Here is a 24904-nt window from a genome sequence, read left to right as displayed (position 1 = left end):
TGGCTGGTGGCCCAGAAGCCTGCAGTCAAACTCAAAACAGATCAGCACAGTTTACAGTACTCTCCTCCTGACTGTAGCATGAACAATGATGACTCCAGTTCCCATAACTGTATATGCTGGGCATGCTTACAACCTTGCAGAGGTGCCTGGGTACTTCCCCCTCTCGTATGGAAAGGGTTATGTTGATTGAAAAGCTTTTTCTTTCCCCTGAAGGTCACGTTCAGTCCCATTTGTGGTACCCTCACAGCTGGGTGTGGCTGACTGCTGCTCAGATTTTTGGCTTGTTGTTTGCTTCTCACAAGCCAGAGGAACTTGTTAACAAATGGAATGAGAGGAAGGCAGGCAAGAGCAAAAAAACCATGGTGGAGCCAGCAGCGACCAGGTTCTTCACAGATGAGCTGGATAAAAAGGTAAGGATGTTCCTGCTGATTCCCTCCCCGGAGCCAGTGTCTGTCGCCTGGCTGGTGTTTCTGATTGTCGCAATGCAAAGTAGCATTAGTTGCTGGTCTCCCATTTGTGTTTAAAGTTTGGACGCTCTCCACTGCTCTGTATTGATTGTTGGCAGGCTTCTCCCATAGGATTGCAGACTGCCTCCCTTAGGTCTCGCCCTCATCAGCAAAAAGGCTCCCATGAAGATCAGTATCTCTGAGCAAGAATTCTAGCCCGTCTAAGTGTTTGGGCCTCCCATTAGCCTTTGGGAACTGTCTCTGTAGGATGGTAAAGTAACCCCTTGGGCTACATCATCATCCTGCATGTTCCCTGTTATGTAAAGAATTCCAACTTCCTTTTCTCTCCACAGATGAAGGAACTTGCTTTAGCGTTCTGTCACCAGCTGCAGTCCAAGTTCCTGGATCAGTCTCTGGGAGAGCAGGTACGAGTCTGAGTAGGTTTCAAACTGCTGGGGGTATAGACCAAACTATGGGATAATCCACTATCCCTACAGAAAGCGTGAGTGCTCTTGGCTAGAAAGCGGAACACTTTCTATGTGCCATAGAAATGGTGAACGTTGAGGCGAAGATAAAATATCGCCAGAGAACCAGATTCTCTGGTCAGCTGAGATCAGCACTTATGCAAACGGCCTAGTGGAAAATTCTGTGCGGAGGAACTTTCTGTTGATGTAAATCTGCCAGCCGTAGCGCTGCCTCTACCCACCTGAGCTGCCCTGTCACATCTAGCGTGAGAGGCAGAGGAGGCCTAGCAGCGCGTGGAGGCTGTATGCTGGAGTGGGGCTCCGTGATACCAGGTCCTTCATCGGCAGAAGGTTCCTGAGCTCCCAGGGCTGTCCTGTGCAGCCCTCACATGGTGGGCTGGGCATCTCTGAATCATGGAGCTACAACCAGCTTCCCTGCAGCCAGCTCAACTCACTCCCCCCTTGCAAGTACAGCTCAGACAGGGTGGAGAATCGAAGCCTGCCTGCTTGCTGTGAACCGATCCTTCTGCACTCAGCTTGAGCTATATGGCTGAGCTGAAGTTCTGATGTCCGTTGGAATTGGCTTAGATCCACCCAGTGCGAGCCAGATTCTGCTCTAGGTTGGGCAGGCCACAAGGAGCACTCCCACTGCAGGTCCTGGCTAGACACAGAGCCTGCTCCCTCTGAGCACTGCTATGGACGCTAGCCATCTCCAGGGGAAGAATGTGGGCATGACCATAGCATCTCCACCAGCTCCCAGGGCAGCCTCTGGAAGGGCGCTGGAGATAACTCTCTGATATGTGCTATGGCATAATTCTGAACTGTTTGGCCTTAATACATTTTCCTCTCAAAGGGCCTGATCCCAAAGCCCACTGAAGTCCATGGGAATTTTCCATTGGCTTCTATGGTCTTTGGATTGGGCCCAAAGGGGGATGTCCGTATTCTAAAACTTGCAAAACTTGCTCTGCTGTGTGCAGCGGTCTACATGAATTGCACTCCCTTGGGTTTGATAATCCCAACCTCTTTAAAACCTCTCACCTGCCTTCTTCATGCCCCAGGGTCCGTACTGGCCACTCAATTGGTTTTTCTTTTCACTGTTGAAGGTTATAAAGAACTTGTTGTTTGTGGCCAGAGTTCTCTACCTTCTGGTCCCAGATTCAGAGGAAGGGGAGGAGACCAAAGATTATGAAATGGGAGGGCAGGAGGATGCTTCTGAAGACGAAGGTGAAAAGGCAGCATCTGCTCAGGAAGAGAAGGAAGGCGAAGCAGAAGAGAAAAGCAGACCAGCCACAGTGTTGTGGGTGATGAAAAGACTCTCTCTGATGGCAAAGCGAGAAGCAGCATATTCCCCTAAAAACCCTGTGAAGGTAAGAACTGTGTTGTCCCTCCCTCCATTTGACAGCATTGGGAGCTGCTCGGTGGAAAGCCTACCAATGTTGTCCTTTAGCCCCTCAGAAACTAGCTTGGGGTGCCTGCTGGGAGGCAGGTGCTGGAGGTGGGTGCTAGGCTAAGGAGGAATAAAAGTTTCTGAGTAGCGAGAGATGATGGAGCTTGCTGCTGTAGAGAGTCCCTGTTCTGTTTCTCTGCTCTGCCTTCCCTCCCTCTGCTTCCTGCTCTGCCTTCTTTCCCCACCCCTGCTCCTTTCATTCCCAGGCCTCCACCTTCTCTACATTAGTGTTTTTTAACTTTGAATGAATTGGTCAGGCAGGATGCTCCACGAATGTTTGTTCTTTATGCTGGGAGCCATGTGTGTCCTGGAACAAATGCTCAGTGTCCAGACAGGTATGTAGGGGAAAGTTCCATCTTCCTCTTTCTGCCTGGGGTGCTCCCATGCAGCACCAGAACACACCCTCTCTCCCTTAGCCAGGGTCACAAGTGTTACCTTCCCCACCGGTCCGCTGCCACACAGCTCATGGTGACAGTTTGGTAGGGCAGAGGTTCTCAGACTGTGGTCTGTGGCCCACAAGCTCCGTACAGGTGGGCCGTGGGCAGTTCCCTCTAAGGTGTGCACCTGGGCAGAAGCATATGAGAGAATGAAGGGCCACCCACCTGTGTGGCTCCACTATTGAGGTGCATGGACCAGATGCTGAGAAATAGGGGGTACATGGAGGGGGGAATTTGGGATGTGCAGGGCTGCGGTGGGGAGAGAAAGAGGTGACTTTCCTGGGCTGCAGCTGCTGGGGAGAGACGCCCCAGCTTGGGGGCTGCTGCAGCAGAGGAGAGGGCACATCTATCCCCTTAGAAAGGTAAGACTACTGCTATTAAAATAGGAGTTGTGCGCTTTTATTTGTAGAACAAAAAATGTTTATTACGTTTTTTTTATATCTAGCGCTTTTATCCAAAGCACTTTACAATAGTTAGCTAATGGTACAAACAACTTTTGGAAAGTTCATTAAGTGGTCCGCCGAGACCCTCAACAATTTTCAGGTAGTCTGTGAAAAAAAGGTTTGAGAACCAGAGCTGTGGGTTTTTTTCCCTTCCAGTCTCTCATTTCTGGCATGTCTGTACTTTCAGAGAACTTGCATCTTTAAGTTCCTTGGAGCTGTAGCAGTGGATCTTGGGAAAGACAGGATCAAGCCATACCTTCCAACAATCATCACCCCTCTGCACAGAGAGCTGAGTAGCACCTACGCAGAACAAGGTAAGTGCCAAACCCCACTAAGGAAATGGCACTGGCTCTGTTCTGCTTTGCACTGTCCATGCAGACAGCCCCAATCCAAACACCCTCTGTCATTCACACCCAGATGCCTTCATTCAGGGAGTGGAAGCTAAAGCATATATGGATAGTGCAGCAGAGGAGCTTTAGATGGGGAAAGCAGTGATGCAGGTGAGAACATGAGATGGAAGAAGGGGACTCATGCAGAGGGAAAGGTGATATAACCAGACTGACCGACAAAGATGGTGACCATGAGGTGTGGCGCACACACAGAGCTACGATGGGGAGTTGGGAAATAGGCAAGCTTATTACAAATATGAAGCGCTAAGATCTGGAGGCAGGAGTACACTTCTTGAAGTGTATGAAAGGTTCCTTAGTTGTTTCTGCCCTTGTTAGCTGTTTCCCCCTCCCATGACACTCCTGAATAAGTACTGTCCATTGTGGCTCACTGAAAAATGGCCAAAAAAAGACAGTGCAACTCCTGTTTAACACGTTCCTGAACACTGCTTAATGTGCAATTCATTTCTACAGGAAACATGCTGTCTGGGGGTAAGTTCCAATGTTACATGCAGGTTAGGCCATTGGAAAATAAGCATCAAAGACAAATTTTCACTTTTAGAGTGTGTGTTCATGCAAATAGAAGAGAAATCAGTAATGTACAAGCAGAGTCCTCTAAGTAAACTGTTTCAGAATGAGGACTTAAGAAGTCATCTCTTTATTTTACTAGATCCAACACTGAAGAACCTATCCCAGGAAATCATAGAACTGCTCAAGAAATTAGTTGGCCTGGAGACCTTTTCACTTGCCTTTGCTTCTGTGCAGAAACAGGCTAGTCAGAAGAGGGCTATCAGGAAAAAACAGAGAGCACTGCAGGTAAGACTTTATTCTCAACTCTGATTGCCCTTTTAGTAGAAAACAATACTAGAAATTTTAAAGGCAGCACCTTACTTCAGAGGTGCTTGATCAGAAAGATTTTTTTAAAGGGACAATGTCTGCTTTAAACATCACCATATTCTTGAAAAGCACAAAATTAATTTCTGCTTTTTATTAGACTGTAGCGAACCCTGACATTGCTGCCAGGAAGAAGCTGAAGAAACATAAGAATAAAATAGAAGCAAGGAAGAGGAAAATAGAATTCCTGCGCCCTGGCTACAAGGCAAAGAAACCAAGAAGCCATGCGCTCAAAGACTTAGCAATGGTGGAATGAAACATACTTGGAAACAGCTGTATGGTCATGTATATATTTGACACATAAACCTGATTGTGCAGTACTGGAGGACTCTACTTGCTGAGATATTCAGAGCACTGAATTTCTTTCCAACACCTAACACAGGGTAGAGAGCTACAGCCTCTCAGTATTTTTTTTTTACATGAGTTCAATCTTAATGTATTTAAATTGTAATTAATTGTAAAGTCTGCACAGATCTTATGTAAAAACCATCAAGCTGTTTGCTCTCCTTTCATGCAGAGAATGCAACAGGCTGACTTGCCATGCATGAGTAAAATATGAAACACATGAATGTACAGTTTAATATACTAAGACTGTGCATTTTTCTAATTAAATATGCTTGAAAGCACCTGTTCAGTTTTCCACCCTGATCTTTCAGGTATGCTGCGCACATGAAATCTACCATAAAAAGCCGTGCGAGTCCCTTAAATATTCTCTGGGTTAAGGATGAATACAGAGAATAGCGGTAACAGCAGAGTTAGTGTTCCACTTATTTACAGCAGAAGGCAGCTACATCCAATACTCTGGTAGTTACAAGGGCAGTTGATAATCACTTAACTTTGCAATGTGACCATAGAAAGGAGCAAGGTTCTGCCAACTACCAAGTTGCCAAGGGGGAGAACTACTCCTAACACAAAGAGAAGGAAGCTACTTCACCCATCCCCAACTTGAAATGGTGCAAAGTAGGGTAATGAGCACTCCTGTAGTCTGGACATCACATTAAATACCTTGTGTGCACAGCTACAGGGAGTTTATCACTTACCTAAGGTAACATTCAGTCCTAGCCTCTAAGACTGAGCAATAGTAACATTTGTGGGACAGCATCTTTGAAAAATATTTTATCTGCTCAAACAAAAACTTGCTACCATCATGTGTTAAAATACAAAAAACCCTGCACTTGCTTCAAATCTGGAAGACTGCTAGATATATCCTGCAGCTGAGATTCCAGCTCTGAACATCTAGATACTAATTTCTAAAGTAGACTTTCCTCATCTCCAGGGGGGCTTTTCAACTCATGACTAAGAAGTGGGGATGATCTATGAGAGTGAGCACTAATGCTCCGTTGAGTTTCTAACAGCACTCTAAAGTAGCTCAAAACAGGTGACAGGCTTCAAGTGGGGGACATGCACATAACAGAAATATTTAGACTTCAAAGATTTTAGTGTTTACATGAATAAAATAGGTGATGCTACTAAAATTCATAACAAAAATTTATTTTAACCTGTCAGTCTATTGTCAATTAAGTCTTCCATACAAATTAACATAAGTACATACCATAACAAAGGAGAGCAAGGAAGGAGTATTTTAATATAATACAGACAGACATTCAGTTGGTTCAGTGTATGTTTACAAGACAAGTCAATTCCCTCAGTTCTATTTACAGTACGTGGCATTAACTTGCTTGACGAAAGGGATGCTTGGATGTGTTTAACCATCATGTGGCAAGGTTGTTTTTACTGCCGGTTCTTCAAGGCCTCCACCAACCTAAGGAAAAAATTAAGCGAGTTTATTTACTGAAGACTCCATTTCCCATATGCTGAGAAGTTGTGCATGCTGCCCTGGAATAATCATGTAGCCTATGGGCTCATGCTTTGTTCACTTGGAAAAAAAGTTAAAATTAGCACCAAAAATATCCAATGTTAGATCCTTTTGAGGAACATTATAACAGCATTAGTTATCAAGACTTGAGTTAAACAGTTACCATTCCATTGCCTCATCAAGCCCAGTGCCTTTGGTTGCAGAGGTTTTGAAAATCTGCCACTTTTTGTCCTTCAGAGCTGGTAGGCCAAGTGAGTTTGCCATTTCTGTGGGAGTCATGGCCTGCTCCATGTCCTGTTTGTTTGCAAACACCACTAAAATGGCTTTTTTCAGCTCTTCTTCCTAAAAAAGAAATCTATGCAAGTAACTCTATATTCTTCCCCTGACCTCAAGAGAATTTAAAGCAAACTACAGGTTTATTCAATGTAGAGAAAACTTCAGTTTTCAGTCTTTATATACAGTAAATCCTTCAAAAGTAAAAGTTAGACTTACTGGTAAACCTAAACTAAAATTTGATGCCGTTTCCCTTAGAAAGCAGTTTCAAACAAACAGACTGTTTTACAGAATACTTTAAATCCAAGTATAGATTTTTATCATTCATTGGGCCAACAAAGATATTCAAAGTTTATTAAATTAGGGCACAATTCTGCCACCCTTGCATCATAAGATACTAAATTTCATAAGTAATCCTATTAAAATCACTGATATCACTAAGTTTAAGGCTGGCAGAACTGGACCTTGAATAATGACAAAGCACTAAGAAGCTATGCTAGTAACAGATTATATTCAGGCTAGTGCCCACACAAAGGCTTATCTGAACTGGCATTAAACATATTGCAAATATTCTGCAGTCAAAAGCTTTGTACAATAACTCCTCACTTAATGTCATCCCAGTTAACATTGTTACGTTGCTGATCAATTAGAGAACATGCTTGTTGAAAGTTGTGCAGTGCTCCCTTGTAACATTGGTTGGCAGAGCTCCCTGCTTTGTCCACTGCTTGCAGAAAGAGCAGCCTATTGGAGCTAGCTGGTGGGGGCTTGGAACCAGGGTGGACCAGCAGCCCCCTTAAGTTCGCGGTGCGGCAGCAGTTCAGCTGTCCCTCTCCCCCAGCTGCAGTGTGCTGCTCCTGCCCTCTCCCTTGGAGCTGCTCTCAGGAGCCTCCTGCTTGCTGTGCAGGGGGGGGGGGGGAAGAGGGGTGCTATTGTTAGGGTGTCTGCTGCCCCCCACTCCTGTACCTCATCTCCACAGAGTGGGACGGGAGTCATGACAGGGTCCCAATGGAGGGAACTTGCTGATCTACTTAAAAGACAGCGTACTTAGAGTGGGGTCAGCATACTTAAAGGGGCAATGCACGACTCTCTCTGCCATGATGTGTCTCCTTCCTCCATTCCTGCTGCCTTGTAGGGTGTGAGGCTATATTAACAATGTGTTAACCCTTGAGGGTTGAGCCAAATGCTAGTTCATCGTTTAGCAGGAAGGCATTCCCTGGGAAATATCCCTCCTGCTTCCATGCTCTGACTTCACCACCTCAACCAAGCTTCACAATCATCATTATTGTGTACACTATTAAACTGTTTATATTATGAGAGAGTCTTTTGTCTGGCAAAAAAAATTTTCCTGGAACCAACCCCTCCATTTACATTATGGGGAAATTGGATTCCTTTAACAATTTCACTTAAAGTTGCATTTTTCAGGAACATAACTACAACGTTAAGTGAAGAGTTACTGTAATATGCTACTTCCTTCCTAAGGATGTAAGACAACTTGATTCCAAGCAGAGTTCATTGTCGTAGGTGCTGGTTTGTTTTAAGAAGAAAGATCTGCAATTAGTATCTTAATTATCTAAACGGCATCTTTGTTTTCTTACCTCCAACATAGCAACAAGTTCTGATTTTGAAATGCCAATTCTGTCTCGATCACAGCTGTCTACTACATAAATGACTGCATCTGTATTTGAATAGTAACACCGCCAATATGGCCTAGAAAAGAACAGGCTAGTTTAGTTCACATAAAGTTTAGTTTTACTAAGTGAAAGGAACCCAACACAATGGCAATTATAACAATGTGATGGCCAATGCTTGGAAAAAAAAAAAACTTGCTCAGGGAGAGTCAAGTTGTCCCCACCAGGTAAGTGGCCTAAAAGGCAACTAGTATCTTAAAAGGGGAGGAAAGGAGCAGACCACTCCAAACACTATTACTCAAAGAAGAAGGGAGTAAAACTACTTGTGGACAACTATTTATTGGCAGAATGAAGATGTGCCAAAGTTAAGTTCATTGTTTTGAGGGGCAGTGCTACAGATATTTCAGCTAAGTGTTTCTAAGCCCTGTCTTTTACCATGAAAACTCCAATTAAGCTTTAAATAAAGTTTCACAAAACTAGTTGTGCAAAAAGCATCTGCCGTGGATTTTGCTATTAAGGCAAAAAAATTAAAGCAAACAAAAAATAAGACCTGATTTGATCCTTCAAACTGACTAGTAACTAACTAGGTTCCCAATTAAATCTTCATTTTAGAAGAATTGTGCCTACTGAAGTATTTTATTCAGGATCAAAAGTGAGGTTGGCATCTGAGGAAAGTAGTTCTTGATCTTTAGCAACTAAAGTTTGTAAAAGTCTATTTTTGAAAGAAGCACGGCAAACAAGATTCCACAAAAGGCTATCTACTGCAAGAGATGACCACATTCCCAAGGTTGTACTATATCATTACTCATTAAAATTTTCAAAGGAATTTGTTACCCATTCCTAAATTTAACATTACGGCTGTCAAAAAGTAATTGTGCAATTAATCATGCTGTTAAACAATAGGATACCATTTATTTAAATATTTTTGGGTGTTTTCTACATTTTCAAATATATTAATTTCAATTACAACACAATACAAAGTGTACAGTACTCTGATTACAAGTATTTGCACTGTAAAAAAAAGAAATAGTATTTTTCAATTCACCTATCACAAGTATTGTAGTGCAGTCTCTCCATAATGAAAGTTGAACCCACAAATGTAGAATTATGTACAAAAACTGCATTCAAAAACAAAATGCAAAACTTCAGAGCCCTCAAGTCCACTCAGTCCCACTTCTTGTTCAGCCAATCGCATAAACAAGTTTGTTTACACCTGCAGGAGAATGCTGCCCACTTGTTCACAATGTCACCTGAAAGTGAGAACTGGTGTTCTCATGGCACTGTTGTAGCCACTGGCATCACAAGACATCCACGTGCCAGATGCGCCAAAGACTCATGTCCCCTCATGCCTCAACCACCATTCCAGAAGACATGCGTCCATGCTGACAACGGGTTCCGCTCTATAACAATCCAAAGCAGTGCAGTCCGATACATGTACATTTTCATTATCTGAGTCAGGCACCAGCAGCAGAAGGTTGATTCTCTTTTTTGGTGGTTTGGGTTCTGTAGTTTCTGCATCGGACTATTGCTCTTTTCAGACTTTGGAAAGCATGCTCCACACCTCGTCCCTCTCAGATTTTGGAAGGCACTTCAGATTCTTAAACCTTGGGTCAAGTGCTGTAGCTATCTTTAGAAATCTCACATTGGTACCTTCTTTGTGTTTTGTCAAATCTACAGTGAGAGTGTTCTTAAAATGAAGAACATGTGCTGGGTCATCATCCGAGACTGCTGGGTCATCATCCGAGACTGCTATAACATGAAATATATTGCAGAATGTGGGTAAAACACAGTAGGAGACATTGAACTCCTCAGGGGAGAATTGTGTCACAAATTTAATTAACGCATTTTTTTTTAAATGAGCATCATCAGCATGAAAGCATGTCCTCTGGAATGGTGGCCAAAGAATGAAGAGGCATACGAATGTTCAGCAAAGCTGGCATGCAAATACGCAACGCCAGCAACAAAAGTGCCATGCAAATGCCGGCGCTCACTTTCTGGTGATATTGCAAACAAGAAAAAGGCAGCATTATCTCCTGCAAATGCAAACAAACTTGTTAGTCTTAGCGATTGTCTGAACAAGAAGTAGGACTGAGTGGACCTGCAGGCTCCAAAGTTCCACATTGTTCTGTTTTTGAGTGCAATTATATAACATTCCCCTCCCACAAAATCTACATTTGTAAGTTGCACCTTCGCCACAAAGAGATTGCACTACAGTGCTAGTATGAGGCAAACTAAAAAATACTATTTCCCCTGTTTACAAGTATTTGCACTGTAAAAATGATCAAATATACACTTTGATTTCAATTACAACACAGAATACAATATATATGCAAATGTAGAAAAACATCCAAAATATTTAATAAATTTCAATTGGTATTCTATTGTTTAACAGTGCAATTAAAACAGCGATTAATTTTTTTGAGTTAATTGCGATTAATCGACAGCCCTATTTATCATTTTAGCCTAACATGCTAAAATGTCGAGATATTTTCAAAGATGCATGGAAATAAAGCTAAGCATAACCAGCTTCTATTATCTCAACACTGCATAGATTAGTAGAAAAAATTTAAAGACCTTATTTCCTTAACATTTTTATTTGCATGCAGATAAAGTTTCTGTATTTTGTATCAGAAAATTCGATTGCAAAGTTTAATGTATTTAGCCAAACCAAACCTAAGAACATTCCATACAACCACTATCCCCTCATAACTGGAATGCTTCTAAAAATCAAATTTATGGGCTTGATGTTCAGAAGTACAGAGCACCCAAGATTCCCACCAAAGTTCTATGTTGTCAGCACTTCTGAATATCAGGTCCCAGGCGTTCATTCCAATTGGTTATGCCGTATCAGTCTCAGTAATGTGAAATTTCTTACCTGATACTTGTCTGTCCTCCCAAGTCCCAGACTTGAAACTTTAGATTCTTGTATGTTACTGTCTCAACATTGAAACCAATTGCTGAAATATATAGAGAGAGACTACCTTAGTGCTGCTCTTGGGGAAGAACATTCCAGCAAGAGAGGAGCTGTAATACATTCCAACTTCAGCTAGAATCTTTAATCCTCACAAGTACAATTAACGCCTACACAGCTAGTTAAGTCCATACTTCTTCATAGATCATGTTACTAGCTGCTTTTTTTATGATCAAATAAATGCACTATGCTTTGACTGAGATAAAATGCAGTATTTTAAAAGAAATAAAAGTAACTTTTAAAAAATTTGTGGAGTTACAAAAGTACATATATGGTTGTTTTAAATAAGGATGCTGTTTATAACAAAAGCTTAGGCCCAGGGACCCCTGCTTTCCCTGTGAGAATGAACGTAAACAGAGCAAAAATGAATTTAGCACAACTTTCTCTTTCCTGTCTAGAGAATTTGATGTGTAGACAAACAGAGCCTTCAGAGAGTTCATGTTAAAGATACATTTGAGAGCTTGACTTTGCTGGACTGCCATCATTAATGCTATAACAAGAACCTACCAAACTTATGGTAACAAAATTCAGATGTGTGGCTAAACACTTTAGTTTGTAGTTAGCAGCATTAAATACTTTCTCAGTGTAGCTGCATATGGGAAGACACACAAACAAGGATACATGAGGTTCCAGCAACTTCTAAAGATCACCGATTAACTAAACCAAACCTTGTGCATGCACACTTCATAAACAAAGAAAGTGTATGTATTAGATCTTCACTGGATCAGTTAGTCTTTAGAGAAGCACTTACTGGGGATGGTGGTAACAACTTCACCAACTTGTAGCCTGTACAGAATTGTTGTTTTTCCTGCCCCATCTAGTCCCAAGATTAAGATTCTCATCTCCCGAGTGCCAAACAAACTGGAAAAGATAGTGGAAAAAAAGCCACCTAAAAACAGAACAGAAACAAAATTTCAGTACCATGTTACAGTAGCACTAACACTAAGAAGTCAGAGAGCTTTGACAACGTGTCCTATTGAACACCAGGAAGTATATCTGCTTTAAAAATATCCACTAGTCTGAACTACTAGATTGTTCCCTTCAGGGGAAGTGAAAACAGCTCAAGCTGTTGATTAGTTACATACCTGCCAGCTCAATCACACCTACCCCTTCCTGTTCTCCAAAAGTTTGACCTCAGTCAGCAAGATCAGGTGTCAGAAGCAATTTTTCCTGCTGTTAGTTCACTATCTGCCAGTAGAGAAGCAAATGCTTATTCCTTTTTCTATTGCCCTCTATGTTTCTGGTGCACTAAATTACACAGGGACCTTCAAAACCTGATGTTAGAAAGGAAATTAAGTTCTCCTTCAGTATGACCCACCCACACGTACACTTACTAGTTTAATAGGGTACATGCTGTATAGTCTGATATATGCTAACTGAGGCCAGGTCTACACTATAATCTTACATCACTATAACTGCGTCACTCAGGGGTCTGAAAAAATTCACACCCTTGCAATGCAGTTATACCGACCTAACCCCCTGCTGTAGACAGCGCTATGTTGACAAGAGAAGCTCAACAGGTGGAGACAATGCTGTCAATGAGACATAGCTATTCCTTCTTGCGGAGGTTAATTAACTACACCGATGGAAGCAGCTCTCCTGTCAGCGGAACAGTGTCTTCACTGAAGCACTACAACGGTGCCGCTGCACTGCTGCAGTGTTTTAAGTGTAGCCATGTCTTTAATGTTAAAGATTATGAAAGTGTACTGACAATAAACGTATACAAACAGGTGTCTAACCCACATTCAGAAGTGTTGACCTAGGCTGGGACAGGAATAGGAAAAGGGTGGCTGAACAGACAGATTGTTAAGCGACAGCTTCAACTGTCTTCATTTCCACTGTAGAGAGAAACAGTACAATACTGCAAACTAGCGTAGATGTTAATGACCTGACTTCCTTTTCAAGACAAGTCTTTTAATCCACGTGGAATACATTCTAGACAGTTGTTAGTTTAAATTCAGAGCTTTAAAGAGATGGGCTAGGTTCAAAATTTGACGTTATAGGCGACACCTCTAAATCAAATTAATGAGAAACTTTACATCAAACTGTTACGATTAGAATAGGCATGCTTGTAGGACCAAAGAGTGCACCACCCAAGCTGAGTTTTGTTACACAAGCGATAAAACTATTTTTGAAGTGAGGCCTTAGTTCATAACTCCATTCCAGTTAACTTTGTGTCAATCGTCTAATGTGTAACATCCTTATTTGGTATTCCACATCCAATCTGTCCGGCAGTCTGTTTGCTGCTCGCTATATAACTAGCATATCTACGAGATAATTCTTTCCCCTTAACTTTACAAGCCTGACAATAAGAAGTTTTGGGTGGATGGGACATGTCCTCCTGCAACCTGTCAACAATTTTGCAAATATCCTGCCTAAAAAGAGATCAGATCACAATATTCTAGATGTGGTACATAAAGGGACACCACCAATTTAAAGTTACTATTCTATTTGAAAATTATTTTACCTACTATATTTATAACACCTAATACTAGAATTGGAAGTTGTGAGAAATAGTATAGCCAGTTTCCCCTTTTATTTATGTGGGTCTCAAAGTGGTTGTCAAAACACAAAGTGGTAGGAAAATAAAAGGGGCAGGATGAGGTAACAAAAAGCTTTAAATCTAATTTTATTTCCAGTTGATATTGCTTACGTGTCCAGCCCAAAATGATTTCATCAACTCCAAGGCCAGAAGGGGTCACTGGTATCACATGATCTGACCTACTGTACAACACAGACCACAGAACTTCCCCAATATAATTCCTAGATCTTTCAGTGAAAACATCCAATCTGGATTTAAAAATTGTCAGTGAGGACAAACCCCCACAACCCTTGGTAAATTGATCCAGCAGTTAATTACCCTCACTGTTAAAAATCTACACCTTCTAATTTCAATTTATCTAGTTTCAATTTCCAGCTGGTCTTGCTATACCTTTCTCTGCTAGATTGAAGATCACATTATCAAATATTTGTTCCCCATGTAGGTACTTATAGACTGTAATCAAGTCACCACTTAACCTTTTCTTTGTTAAGCCAAATAGACTGAGCTCAAGTCTCTCACTACGAGGCATGTTTTCTAACCCTTTAATCATTCTTGGGGCTCTTCCCTGAATCCTCTCCAATTTCATTCTTCTTGAATTGTGGGCATCAGATCTAAACACAGTAATTCCAGTAGTAGTTACACCCCAGTGCCAAATGCAGAGGTAAAATAACCTGTCCGCTCCTATCTGAGACTCCTGGTCAAGCACCCAAGGATTACATTAGCTCTTTTGGCCACCATGATGCACTGCAAACTCATGTTCAGCTGATTATTCGCTAGAACCCCCAAATCTTCAGAGTCCCTACTTTCCAGGACAGGCCCGCATCCTGTAAATATACCCTACATTCTTTGTTCCTAGATGTGTACATTTGCATTTAGCTGTATTAAAACATACACTAATAGCTTGTACCAAGCCATCCAAATCGTTCTGTATAGTGACCTGTCCTCTTCATTATTTACCACTCTCCCAATATGTGTATCATCTGAAAACTTTATCAATCATGAATTTATGTTTTCCTCCAGGTCACTGATAACCATGTTAAATAGCATAGGGCCAAGAGCCAATCCCTAGAGGGCCCCACTAGAAATACACCCACTTTGAGGAAGTGTGATCAACAGAAAAGCAAGGTTGATCGGAAACTGCTTCACAACCAGAGATACTACTGTTTGTGGTTAATGATTGCTGTGTCTGCATAAATCCTACTAGATTCTATTTCAGTCCAATATATCCATCTCAGATTCTCTTTGTATTTTTACACCCATAGTATCAAATATTGAGTTGATAGCTCTAGTAGAGTCATCAACACTTTGAAGAACATTCCTGGTGTTCAGTTGTACAGAGCAGAACATATAAAGCTGCATTTAACTTTGTTTTCCTTCAAATAGATGCCGTACTGCATTAGGTAAATGGCAATGTCTCAAGTATGGTTTCGAAGAACTATCAGATGAAGTTACTTGAGAGATCAGCAGAGACTGTGGCACTGGGACTAGACAGGGAGATTACAGCACTTTACACCCATCGTGACAAAGGAGCTTTGTATCATTATCCCCATTTTAACGGATAGGAAAATGGAGGCACAGGTAAGGAACTGACTTGGCCAGGTCACCCTGTAAAGTGGTGGTAGAGCTGGGAACTGAACCCATGGCTCCGGGTCCCAGTCCACTCAGTGCCCCAGCCACTGAGCCTCCCTGACAAACTTCTGGTTGCGGGTGCAGCCTCTGGCCCAGCTTTACCTTTGTAGCGCCCTTACATCGGTTTTCCCAAAGGCCGTTGTAAAGACACGACCGGCGTTTAAGCGGGCGCGTCGGCCGCTGCTGGGGGCTCCGGGAAGGGAAGCTCTGCCTGCTCCCCCCGACCCTCGCCAGGGACCGCGCCCTGAAGTAGCGACAATGGCACAGTCCGCCACGGCACCGACCCACGCAGTCGCCTCGGCCGGGCCGGGACTTCCCACTCCCCTCTCTCCCCTCCTCTCTCCCCTGCCGGCGCCAAGGGCGGGGGGGGGGTGACCCGACTCCCCGCCCCCGAGCAGCAGCGCGGCCCGGGCCCTCGCCCGGCACTGTGGGGCCGAGTCTCGCGCCGCCCGGCAAAGCGCCAGCAAGACCCGTCCCCGCAGCCCCCCGGTCCTCACCCATGGTGCCGCCGCCGCCGCCGCCACCAGCTTCCACGTCGACTCAGTCGCTCCTGCTGCGGGAAGTAAACGAGGCGCCGCCCGCAGCCTCCCACTTTCGGCACAGAGTCGAGATTTAGCCAGTTGGAGGCGGTGGGGGAGGGGCCCCGTGGCCCCGCCGCTGACGGGGGCAGGGGGTCGAGCGCGCGCAGGGTTCCCTAATCCCGCGGGCCAGGGACGCTCCTCCGCCCGGGTTTCTTCCCACCAACGCGAAGCGACGAATCTGCGGCTGCGGACCCGGGCGCTAGAGCCGCTGCGAAGTGCCGAGGAGGGGAGGGGTGACTCGGCGCAAATGGGGCGTGGCCTGCTAGCGGGAAGGGGCGGAGCTACCCACGTTCCTCCTCCTCCTCCACTTGCCGCTAGAAGCCCGGAGGGTTGTAACGAGCCGGGAAGGCTCCGGGCCTCAGCGCTGCCCCCGGCCCAAGGGGGGGAGCGGTGCAGGGCGCAGCACGTCCCCCTTTAGGCATGGTTCACAGGCAGGGGGTAGGGAACAGCTTTACAGTCATACCCACCCAGTCTTTGCAACCCTGCCTTCAGCCCCCACTTTTTACTCAGGACAGTCAGAAGCAGGGCTAGTGCCTTGCACCCTCTTACAATCCTGTGTCAGAACAAGGGGACGAAAGGACTGAAAGACAAAACATTAAGCAGGGAAGGACCCACTCTGAATTTGGTCTACTGCCTTCAAAGCCCTGGAAGGGTACAACAGAAGCGTGGAGAGGGTTGGTTTTTTTTTTTTTTTTTGAAGTGTAATTTTGCAAACAGTATTTATACTACTGTGCATCCTGCCAGGACTGTTGTTCTGTCCTCCACCGTACACCTCAAAAAGCTGCAAAGCAGAAGAGAATCTATTCTCCCATCCCTCAGCTCATACTATAAACAGTACCATATACATTGCCTCCTCTGAACAAATATTACTGGGTTATTGGGTTAGAGGTCTAATACCAAGTGAGATGAATCAAAATTGCTGAGGACAGATTTACCACTCTGCTTGCCTTTCTTATGAAGCAGATATTCCTCTGTACACAAGCATCCATGTCAGCAAAATGTATAACCTAGTGAAAGTGTGCTAGTTACACAGTAGATACAGAATAGTAAGGTACAATAACTGTACAAGACCAAAAGGAAGCTTTAAAGAAGTTATTTTCCAGAGGAGTTGCATCACCCTAATGCAATATAACACATTTTTTTAAAAAATCACAAAAGAGGGATTTATTCAACAAATGGTCCTTTAAAAGAATAAAATCTAAAGAATACTGTGCAACCCACTTAAACATGTATTATAGCCACATCCCCTCATTTAACCATTTTTAAGATATTGAGCCATTCAATACCAAAATCTTCACTAATATTCATTAGGTTATTAATACCAGTTACTGCTACTTACACTTATTTCCCTCATTTATTAGCAGCAAGAATTCCAGTTAATTAAGCTGAAATGTTTATTGCACTGGAGTATATGAACAATATGTTTACAGCTTAATAAACATCATAGAAAAGCTTAGATATTAACTAATTACAAGCCATGTATTTTTTCACAGCTATTCATGTTATTCTTTTTTTAAACAGGACAAAACTAGAGCATATATGAAACAAAAAGTAAAACAAAACCCACTGCCTTTCTGCCCCTGCATGGGTTTTAAAAAAATGACATCTCTTTCCAAGATGTCTCAGTAGTGTAAACATGGAAGTTTAACTAATTTGATCAAATAACTATGGACACAGGTTAAAATGAATTGTTCATTTTTTTCATTTAGGTCATTCCTGAAATTGCTATGATTGGTCAGTGTAGTGTTAGGCTTGCAGCCCAGAAAATGCTGCTATATATTTGTACAGCACTAACAGTGCGGTAGGTGCTCTACAGACACTTATTTTCATAAGGTTCCCTGACCTAAAGAGTTTCTAATCTAAATAACATAATTACTGTTGATTTGGGACATAAGAATATTATTAATATGGGTGCATTTATCAGGCTTGTTAAATATGGGCAGGGTGGCCAGATATAAAAGAGGAAAAATGGATGCATGCCTCTGTTTTTTAACTGAGAGAACAAAGAGGAATGGTTTCAGATAATGCATACTATAGGTCCTTGGGCAATAGGGTCTACTATTTTATAAAACATGGTAAAAATGTGGCAGATTATTACAAAATGTATTATCCAAAGAGTAAACCAGAATTTGAAAAGTTATAGCACCACCTATTTATGTTGGTGTAGTAGACAGTATGTTAATTTCATTGGCATTCAGAAGTCCTGACCCAATAGGGAACTATTATTGGCAAAAATTAAAGAATTCCCTTAATCTGTTCTTGAAGTACTGAACAAATACTAGTCCGTTATCATATCACAGTTTTCCAAGGTGCAGTAAAGTACATTAAGCCAGCAGATTTCCAGAATTATAGTTTTGCATTCTCTTCACAGGGAGTCCTGTTCACTTACTTTCTTCATTTTGTGGGGATAAGATAGGTGTGTGTATGAGGAAGAGAAGGGAAATTGGTTGAGAATCACCAAGACGTCACTAAAGAATAAACAATTTGTATCTAACACTATTCTGTCAAAACCACTAATAACCACAAATTGAAAGACTGGACCATAAAATAATCCCAGCCAGACAAATATACCAATCTACTGTACAACACAAACTGATGACAAAGGGAGCAATTATTAATTGTGATTAATAAAAAATACTAGGCAATGGAAATTTAGAAAAGACAGAACTCACCTGCAAATGTGAACAGTCTGCGGTAAAAACAATATATGGAAAGTATTAAAGAGTTCCAATGGCAATGTATACCAGAGTTGATTTACTATTCTTCTCTGTGTAAAAGATGATTTTGGTATTTCTTTTTCCTCTTATGGGCCAAACACAATGTTCAAGTCTGCTTCCTCTTTTGTCACAAATTTCATTCTGTCCCTTATGTATCTTTATGCCCAATTCCTGGCACGCTAGCAAATAGGAATGAACCCCAAAGGAGGCCTAAGATGTAGAACAAGCCACATAGGAGGAGCCAGTGAATAGACCTCAGCTTTTCCAATCACATTTCCCAGCATGGGTCAGCCTCCCCCCACATACTTCCCCATTTCCTCAGCACCTAGAATCGTACAAATGCACATATATACATTCATGTCTGTTGGAAGGGAACAAGACAAGAAGTGAACAGAAGCCGACTAGTCACTAGATGGAATAATGGCCTTCCACCAAGCAATCTATTCTGAGAAGGACACACATATCTTGTCCTCAAGAACTGGACCAAGAAATTCACATTTCCATTAAGCGGGTGATCCACAGCGTGGAGGAAGCATCAGTGAGAACACCATAAATGGGGCCAGGCAGTTTTGCATTTCTTTCAAATCATCACATGGATGTGTGCAGATTTCCCAAATACAAAACTCGAGATTCTTGTTAAATTTTCCATTGTATTTCCAGTGTATTCTGTCTATTCTCTTACAGTGACCATAACGCATCTTTTAAAAAAATCCTTTATTTTTCCTGTGAGGATGGCAGTACGCAAGAAAGAATACACAAAACTGATTAATTAGTGATATGAAAAAAAGGTAACAAAATATTTTTGGCCATAATTTAGAAAAGGTAGGTTCTATAAAATCTGAGTTTAGGCAGTTTGCCCTGGTTTGTTACTTGTGGAGGCAGGTAGCATGAGGAGGAGTCTTTTAGGTCCTTGATACCCTTAGTAGACCACGGATGCGTCTGACAAGTGCTTGAATGAAAGTATAGCGTGACCGGACTTTCGAGTATAACCCTTCAATATCAAGGAGCTTCTTCTGCAGAGATTCACCAAAGCTGTTGGTGGCTTCAATCTGAAGCTGAGGAAGAGAAGAAATTTAGTGAAATGGACAGTGGTGTCTAGTCCTCTTGTTAAAGGAGGTCTTTTCATCATTAATCACCACCAATCACCCTTACCCATGCCACACCCTCTTCCATTGCTTCAAGCCCCCTCTTAGAAGAATATAAATATGGCTGGGGGGGGAAATCTAGTTTGGCAAATATTAAACAGATCCTTATGTCTGTCCATCTGAATCATACACTGGAAAGTATTTCTGTGGAGGGTTTTCTGGTGAAGTACTTAACATTTTAAAACACATGTATATGTTTTGACTTCAAAAATACTACTTGTGTGCTGCAATCTAAGCACATGCATGTTTGGCAAATCAGAGCCTTAGAGTTATATAACTTGACTTCTTAAATTAAGGAATTGTAGTAGAGATTTGCCCTTATATAACAAAAATCTATGTATTGAAAAACATGTTTTGTTATTACTGATGGAAAAGGCTATTTTTAAAAAGAGCTGAATTCGAGACATTGTAGGACGTTATTGTATATATTCTCTTGAGTGGTTGGGTATAGCCACAAAAGCATATGCACCTTATTTTACAACTCTTGTATACTGTTAATCGTGATTGAAACAAAAAGTTTTTAATTTCCTTATTTGCACACAAACATCAAGGCTTTATGTTCACATAGTTCTGAGAATAGATCATTAGTTAACCTATGCTGGTTTTGCTAGCTGTACCTCCAAAGAGCACAAATTATTTTAGGTTCTACATAAGCAGTGGCAATTTCTTAGCTACATCATAGTCAGCTCCCCTTTCTCTCTCTTTACTATGGTCCATCTGCAGCTGACCAAAAATGAACAGCTGCAGCAACACACAAAACTAGGAACCCTGTCTTCAATACACATCCTTCAAGGACAACTGACAATTTATTTCAGAAGCAAATTATTAAACAGCTGCAGTTTATTAGTCTAATTTACAAGAGAATAAGAAAAATATTTTTTTCAGTAATTTGGACCTTGGTATTTCATTTGCAATGTTCTAGATTTTGTGCATTAACATGGCTGTGTGCAGGATTCAAAAATACATGTATAGCTGTGCAACTGATACTTTTTGAAAAATCGTGTTACACCCTATTTGTAGTTCAACTAAGCATTTAGCAGCTAGGTATCGCAGATCACTCTTAAACATGGAAGCTATAGACAGACTGCTGACAATAACTGCATGTTAGCAACACATCAGGTATGCCGTAATTAAGAATATTTTATCTGCTGCATCTCACCTGATCTAGGTCATGCTGGCTCACTCGATTCTTCCCATTTCTGAAATCCAAGTTAGGCTCCAAACTGAAGGAATCTTGGAATACAATTCACAAATTTAAATTCTTAATTCCACCTGCTGGTGAATACCATATATGTGCAGGTATGAAGCAAGATTAACACAACAAATGCCTATTTTGTACATAACAGAAAGTTAAACAAGGATGAAGAGAAAAATCACAATTGATCTTTCTTGACCTATTGATGAATTCTCTCTCAACCATTAGTGTAGTAACTTCATATAGCCCTGGATTACACAACATGGCATGGTCAACAACAATAACCTCCCCGTATTATCTTTCCTTCCCTGACTTTTTTCCCTTCCTCACCAAATCCACTGGTGAGTTAATACTGTATCAAGTTAAAAATACTTTTAGAAAACAAATGTCCTTACATCTGTTCTTAATATCACCTTCAATTATTACATTTGAAAATTTTTTTAAAAATATGTAATTTACTTTTCACCATTATTACTTACTTTTTCAATTTCACTCTGTTTGACCAACAGAAACAAGACTTGTTTCTAGACAAAACTCATTTTTTACTTCTCATCCACTACTACAATGCAGCAATATTTGGGCTGCAAATACTGCATGGGTATGTTTAAATGCAAACAAAAACCTTCTATTACAAATAAATTAGTCAAACGTTATTAATGTTAAGTTTCGTAAAAATCTATTTTAGAAAACCTAAATTTTGATGTTCAATCTCTTGATATTGCCAGATATTTTTATGTTTAATTTACAAACTAATGTAAAGGCACCTTAGGGTTTGAGAAATGTTACCTTGTAGCCTTCTGCTCTTAAATGGAGTCCTGGAGGCCAGCAGCGAATCTTGGGAATCAGTAGGGGTGCAATGCAATAGATAGTATTCCAGGTGACGCCAAAGAATAAAGAGGCATGTTTCTATGATATCTGTAGACATGCTCAGTGAAGGAGACTAAAGTTAATTTATGCTGATTTTAGATTGTAGCCCTTTTAGAGGTTTCAAAAGAAAGCTCTGATGTTGCAAAACTTCCATGCATGTTTAACTCCGTGCACGTGAGTAGTGATTGCAATCGGCCTATTCATATGGGTAAAGTTAAGCATGTGTTTGCAAGACTGGGGACCAAGGTGTCTGTTTCTTGGGGACTGAAATGACTCTGATAGACAGCTCCTAGTTGCCACGGCCCTCGATTTTTTGCACAACAGCAGTTCCAAGTTACTCACATGGCTTGTACATCCTGACAGCATGCTTGGTGGACCCATACACTTGATTCTTTTACTGTTACCTGCTTCCAGCTCTAAGAGCTTTGTTATTCAGCTGTATTTCCACTTCACCACAATGGAGGAGAATCACCAGCCTAATCACATCAATTAACTTTATTTGTTGTTGATTTCTGTGGAGATGATGCTATGTTACTATTGACTTTCTTTCAGAGCTGCTACCACAACTAGAAAATAAATGTTTACATGCTAAGCGTAGAGAAACATGTGCCTCCTCTCAACTGATTTAATCATCAATATCTGAATATTTTCTTTCCTAAGATTGGCATTTTTTAAAGTGCCCTGAAACCCAATTGCCTGCTAGGCAATAAAGCAAATTACTCCCATTTCTCAGCCAACTTTTTCAATTTTTCTGGAGTGTCATCACTGGAGCGGTCATAATTCCAAAAGGATACAGGAACATAGGGAAAGCAACTTGGCCCGATTATTTATCAGCTTCACCAGACGCCGCCTTGCCAAAACGTATTTTTGGGCAGTAGAAATTTTGTCTACCCCAGCTGGCATCACTGACTGACACAGCTATGGCAAGAAGAAAAGATGCACAAAGATTCAACATTATGTAGCAAACCAAAACAAAGTGTTAAAAGTCAAGAAAATACCCACAACAGCCTTGTAGAATTTTGTCTCCTGGGAAAGTTCTCTCTCTCTTCTTATCCTCCTCTCTCCCCACCCCAGTCACCACAAAAACAAATAAACCAAGTCCCACCCCACACTTTTCTGGCAAAATCTAAAGTGTTCCTTCAGGATCAAAACTATTATCAGTTCATGTTGATGGAACAGTGGTCACTTATCTTCAGTTCAATTATCCCTCCCCTCTGTAACCCAATCGCTTCATAGACTGATGGGAAACTCACACCTGTTTAATGTCTACTTATTTTGTCTGGCTGGCTAGTCACGAGACATCAGTGGTGACCAGTCTGATAAAGGTCAGCATGACATATACATTAAGAGTGACAGTAGTAATAGTTTCCAATATAATTCGCAGTAAATATCCACTCAGTACCCTCCACAAAGCTTAACCTGACATTTTTTCATCCTAATATAAATGACCGCTTCCATGGCCATTTAGTTCCCACTTCGTCAACTCCAACACACCCCGACAGTAAAAAGGAATAAGTATAAGATGGTCACAGCTCCATACTACAGTTATTTCTACATTTAGTTTAATTTACAGGCAACAGATACTTCTGACTGTTCATAATAAAGTCTACAGATTCTGTTACCTCCTTTATCTCATCTGGTGGGAGCTGCTCCACATTCTGTAGCTTGTTAACATTCTGACGGTGGCTATCATAGTAACTGAAGAAATCATTAGCATTCTGTTTCAGCAGATAGACAATGATGCCCAAGCCAGGCAAGCGCCAATATGGGACCACTGGTGCTTGTGTATCTAGGGGAGACCCCATCAAAGTTAAAACAAGTTCTCTCTGAAGCCCCCACAGCTATGCAGCTTATCCTCTACTGTTTGTCACCACCGTAGTGTCAAGGATATGTAAGTACTGGTAAACTTTATTTTGGATGTGTGGGCCACACTTATTACAAATGAGATATTAGGACAAAACTCAGTGATTTCATCTCTTGCTGACACATGGCAGGCAAGCAGACAGCTGTTAGCATTCAATTCCCCACATTTTCTTTTGTGATGAAACCTGATCATTTCTGCTTTGTGCAGAGCTCACATCCAGTCTCCCTCCCTGTTAATCAGCGGCAACAAAAAGAGCTTAACGGTGTATGCCCTACAAGGGGAAATTTCAACTATGGTGCAAATCATTATTTCAAGCCTGGGGCAGTAGGAGCACTGGAGCTATACGTTAGCCACAAAAGATTACTTCCGTGCTTTGCACAACAGCTCAGGGTTATTAAACCCTAGAATTTTGAAGTGTCCTCTGACAGCCATTCTGGGATGCTGAAAGGATAAACAAATGACTTCACATAAACCAAATCCATTTATCACTCAGGCTTTCCACCATAGATCACTCTCAATAGTAAACATGCTACCTATATTTTTTCACTGAACTAACTCAGGCTTCAAAGGTCTCCAAAAGCTAATTTTTACAGTAACAGTAATTCTACACCTTTTAAGATGGCTATTTAACAGGGGAAGAGGAGAATTCTTGAAAAACATGTTCTTACACATATAAGATAATTAAATGCAAAATAGAAGTCACTGGTTGGATCAAGGCATTGGTATCAGGACAACTTAGAGATAACAGTACCATTTCTTTCTAATAGCACTGCAAAATATTTACTGCCAAGAAAACTTTAATTTATGCTGTTGAGGTTTTGGCGTATTGTTTTAATACACTAAATTTTCCACCAGTCAATCTCATGCTACCCCCATCCCCCAATTTGTTGCAACTTGGCACAATTAACATCTCCAATAAGTTAGAAAAGGCACGTTGCACACATCATGAATGAGGTGTATTACCTGCTATCAGTCCAACTTTCACAATTCAGTCTCGGATACATACAAAACAAGTAAACCACAAACTCACCCTGACGGGGTCCATCTCGGTTAGTTGACTCTGACAGACTAGGAGTGAACAGACAAACTGTGTGCTGAAAGGTGGGGGCACACTGTAACATAAGTGACTGGCAGTACTCCATTACATTTGCACAGATCT

General features: G+C 41.6%; 3 protein-coding genes across 11 annotated transcripts in view; 1 reads left to right on the top strand and 2 right to left on the bottom strand.

Moving 5' to 3' along the window:
• Nucleotides 1-5143, top strand: part of UTP20 (UTP20 small subunit processome component) — an 82169-nt gene extending 77026 nt beyond the window's left edge. For 2 of the 3 annotated variants that reach the window (XM_073327390.2, XM_073327389.2), the window contains exons 57-62: nucleotides 214-410; nucleotides 800-871; nucleotides 2014-2277; nucleotides 3425-3551; nucleotides 4294-4439; nucleotides 4618-5143. In XM_073327390.2, the coding sequence (XP_073183491.2) occupies nucleotides 214-410; nucleotides 800-871; nucleotides 2014-2277; nucleotides 3425-3551; nucleotides 4294-4439; nucleotides 4618-4773 (962 nt within the window). In that variant the 3' untranslated portion in view covers nucleotides 4774-5143. The remainder of the gene's footprint in view (nucleotides 1-213; nucleotides 411-799; nucleotides 872-2013; nucleotides 2278-3424; nucleotides 3552-4293; nucleotides 4440-4617) is intronic. The other variant, XM_073327391.2, reaches the window with a different exon arrangement.
• A 939-nt stretch (nucleotides 5144-6082) lies between these two features.
• ARL1 (ARF like GTPase 1) lies at nucleotides 6083-16165 on the bottom strand. 3 transcript variants are annotated; one of them, XM_073327398.2, is made up of 6 exons: nucleotides 15874-16162; nucleotides 11957-12094; nucleotides 11110-11191; nucleotides 8202-8313; nucleotides 6497-6675; nucleotides 6083-6279 (listed from the first exon to the last, which is right to left on the bottom strand). In XM_073327398.2, exons 1-6 carry the CDS (start codon nucleotides 15875-15877, stop codon nucleotides 6249-6251), a joined length of 546 nt encoding a protein of 181 aa, XP_073183499.1. In that variant the 5' UTR covers nucleotides 15878-16162; the 3' UTR covers nucleotides 6083-6248. The 3 variants fall into 3 exon arrangements, with proteins under 3 accessions (XP_073183499.1, XP_073183500.1, XP_078707229.1); XM_073327399.2 differs by lacking the exon at nucleotides 15874-16162 and adding an exon at nucleotides 15479-15666; XM_078851103.1 differs by lacking the exon at nucleotides 11957-12094 and having other exon boundaries at nucleotides 15874-16165.
• Nucleotides 16166-18632: 2467 nt separating this feature from the next.
• NUP205 (nucleoporin 205) overlaps nucleotides 18633-24904 on the bottom strand; it is a 76227-nt gene continuing 69955 nt past the window's right edge. For 4 of the 5 annotated variants that reach the window (XM_073327392.2, XM_073327394.2, XM_073327395.2 and 1 more), the window contains 6 exons: nucleotides 24776-24902; nucleotides 23504-23670; nucleotides 22676-22799; nucleotides 21801-21929; nucleotides 20979-21052; nucleotides 18633-19729 (listed from right to left, as the gene is read on the bottom strand). In XM_073327392.2, the coding sequence (XP_073183493.1) occupies nucleotides 19577-19729; nucleotides 20979-21052; nucleotides 21801-21929; nucleotides 22676-22799; nucleotides 23504-23670; nucleotides 24776-24902 (774 nt within the window). In that variant the 3' untranslated portion in view covers nucleotides 18633-19576. Of the gene's footprint in view, nucleotides 19730-20978; nucleotides 21053-21800; nucleotides 21930-22675; nucleotides 22800-23503; nucleotides 23671-24775; nucleotides 24903-24904 lie in introns of those variants that run through there. The other variant, XM_073327396.2, reaches the window with a different exon arrangement.

Source organism: Lepidochelys kempii, chromosome 1, assembly GCF_965140285.1.
Source record: "Lepidochelys kempii isolate rLepKem1 chromosome 1, rLepKem1.hap1, whole genome shotgun sequence".
Classification (NCBI taxonomy): domain Eukaryota; kingdom Metazoa; phylum Chordata; order Testudines; family Cheloniidae; genus Lepidochelys; species Lepidochelys kempii.
Note: the sequence above shows the minus strand (reverse complement) of the source record. Positions and strands in the feature narration are given on the sequence as shown.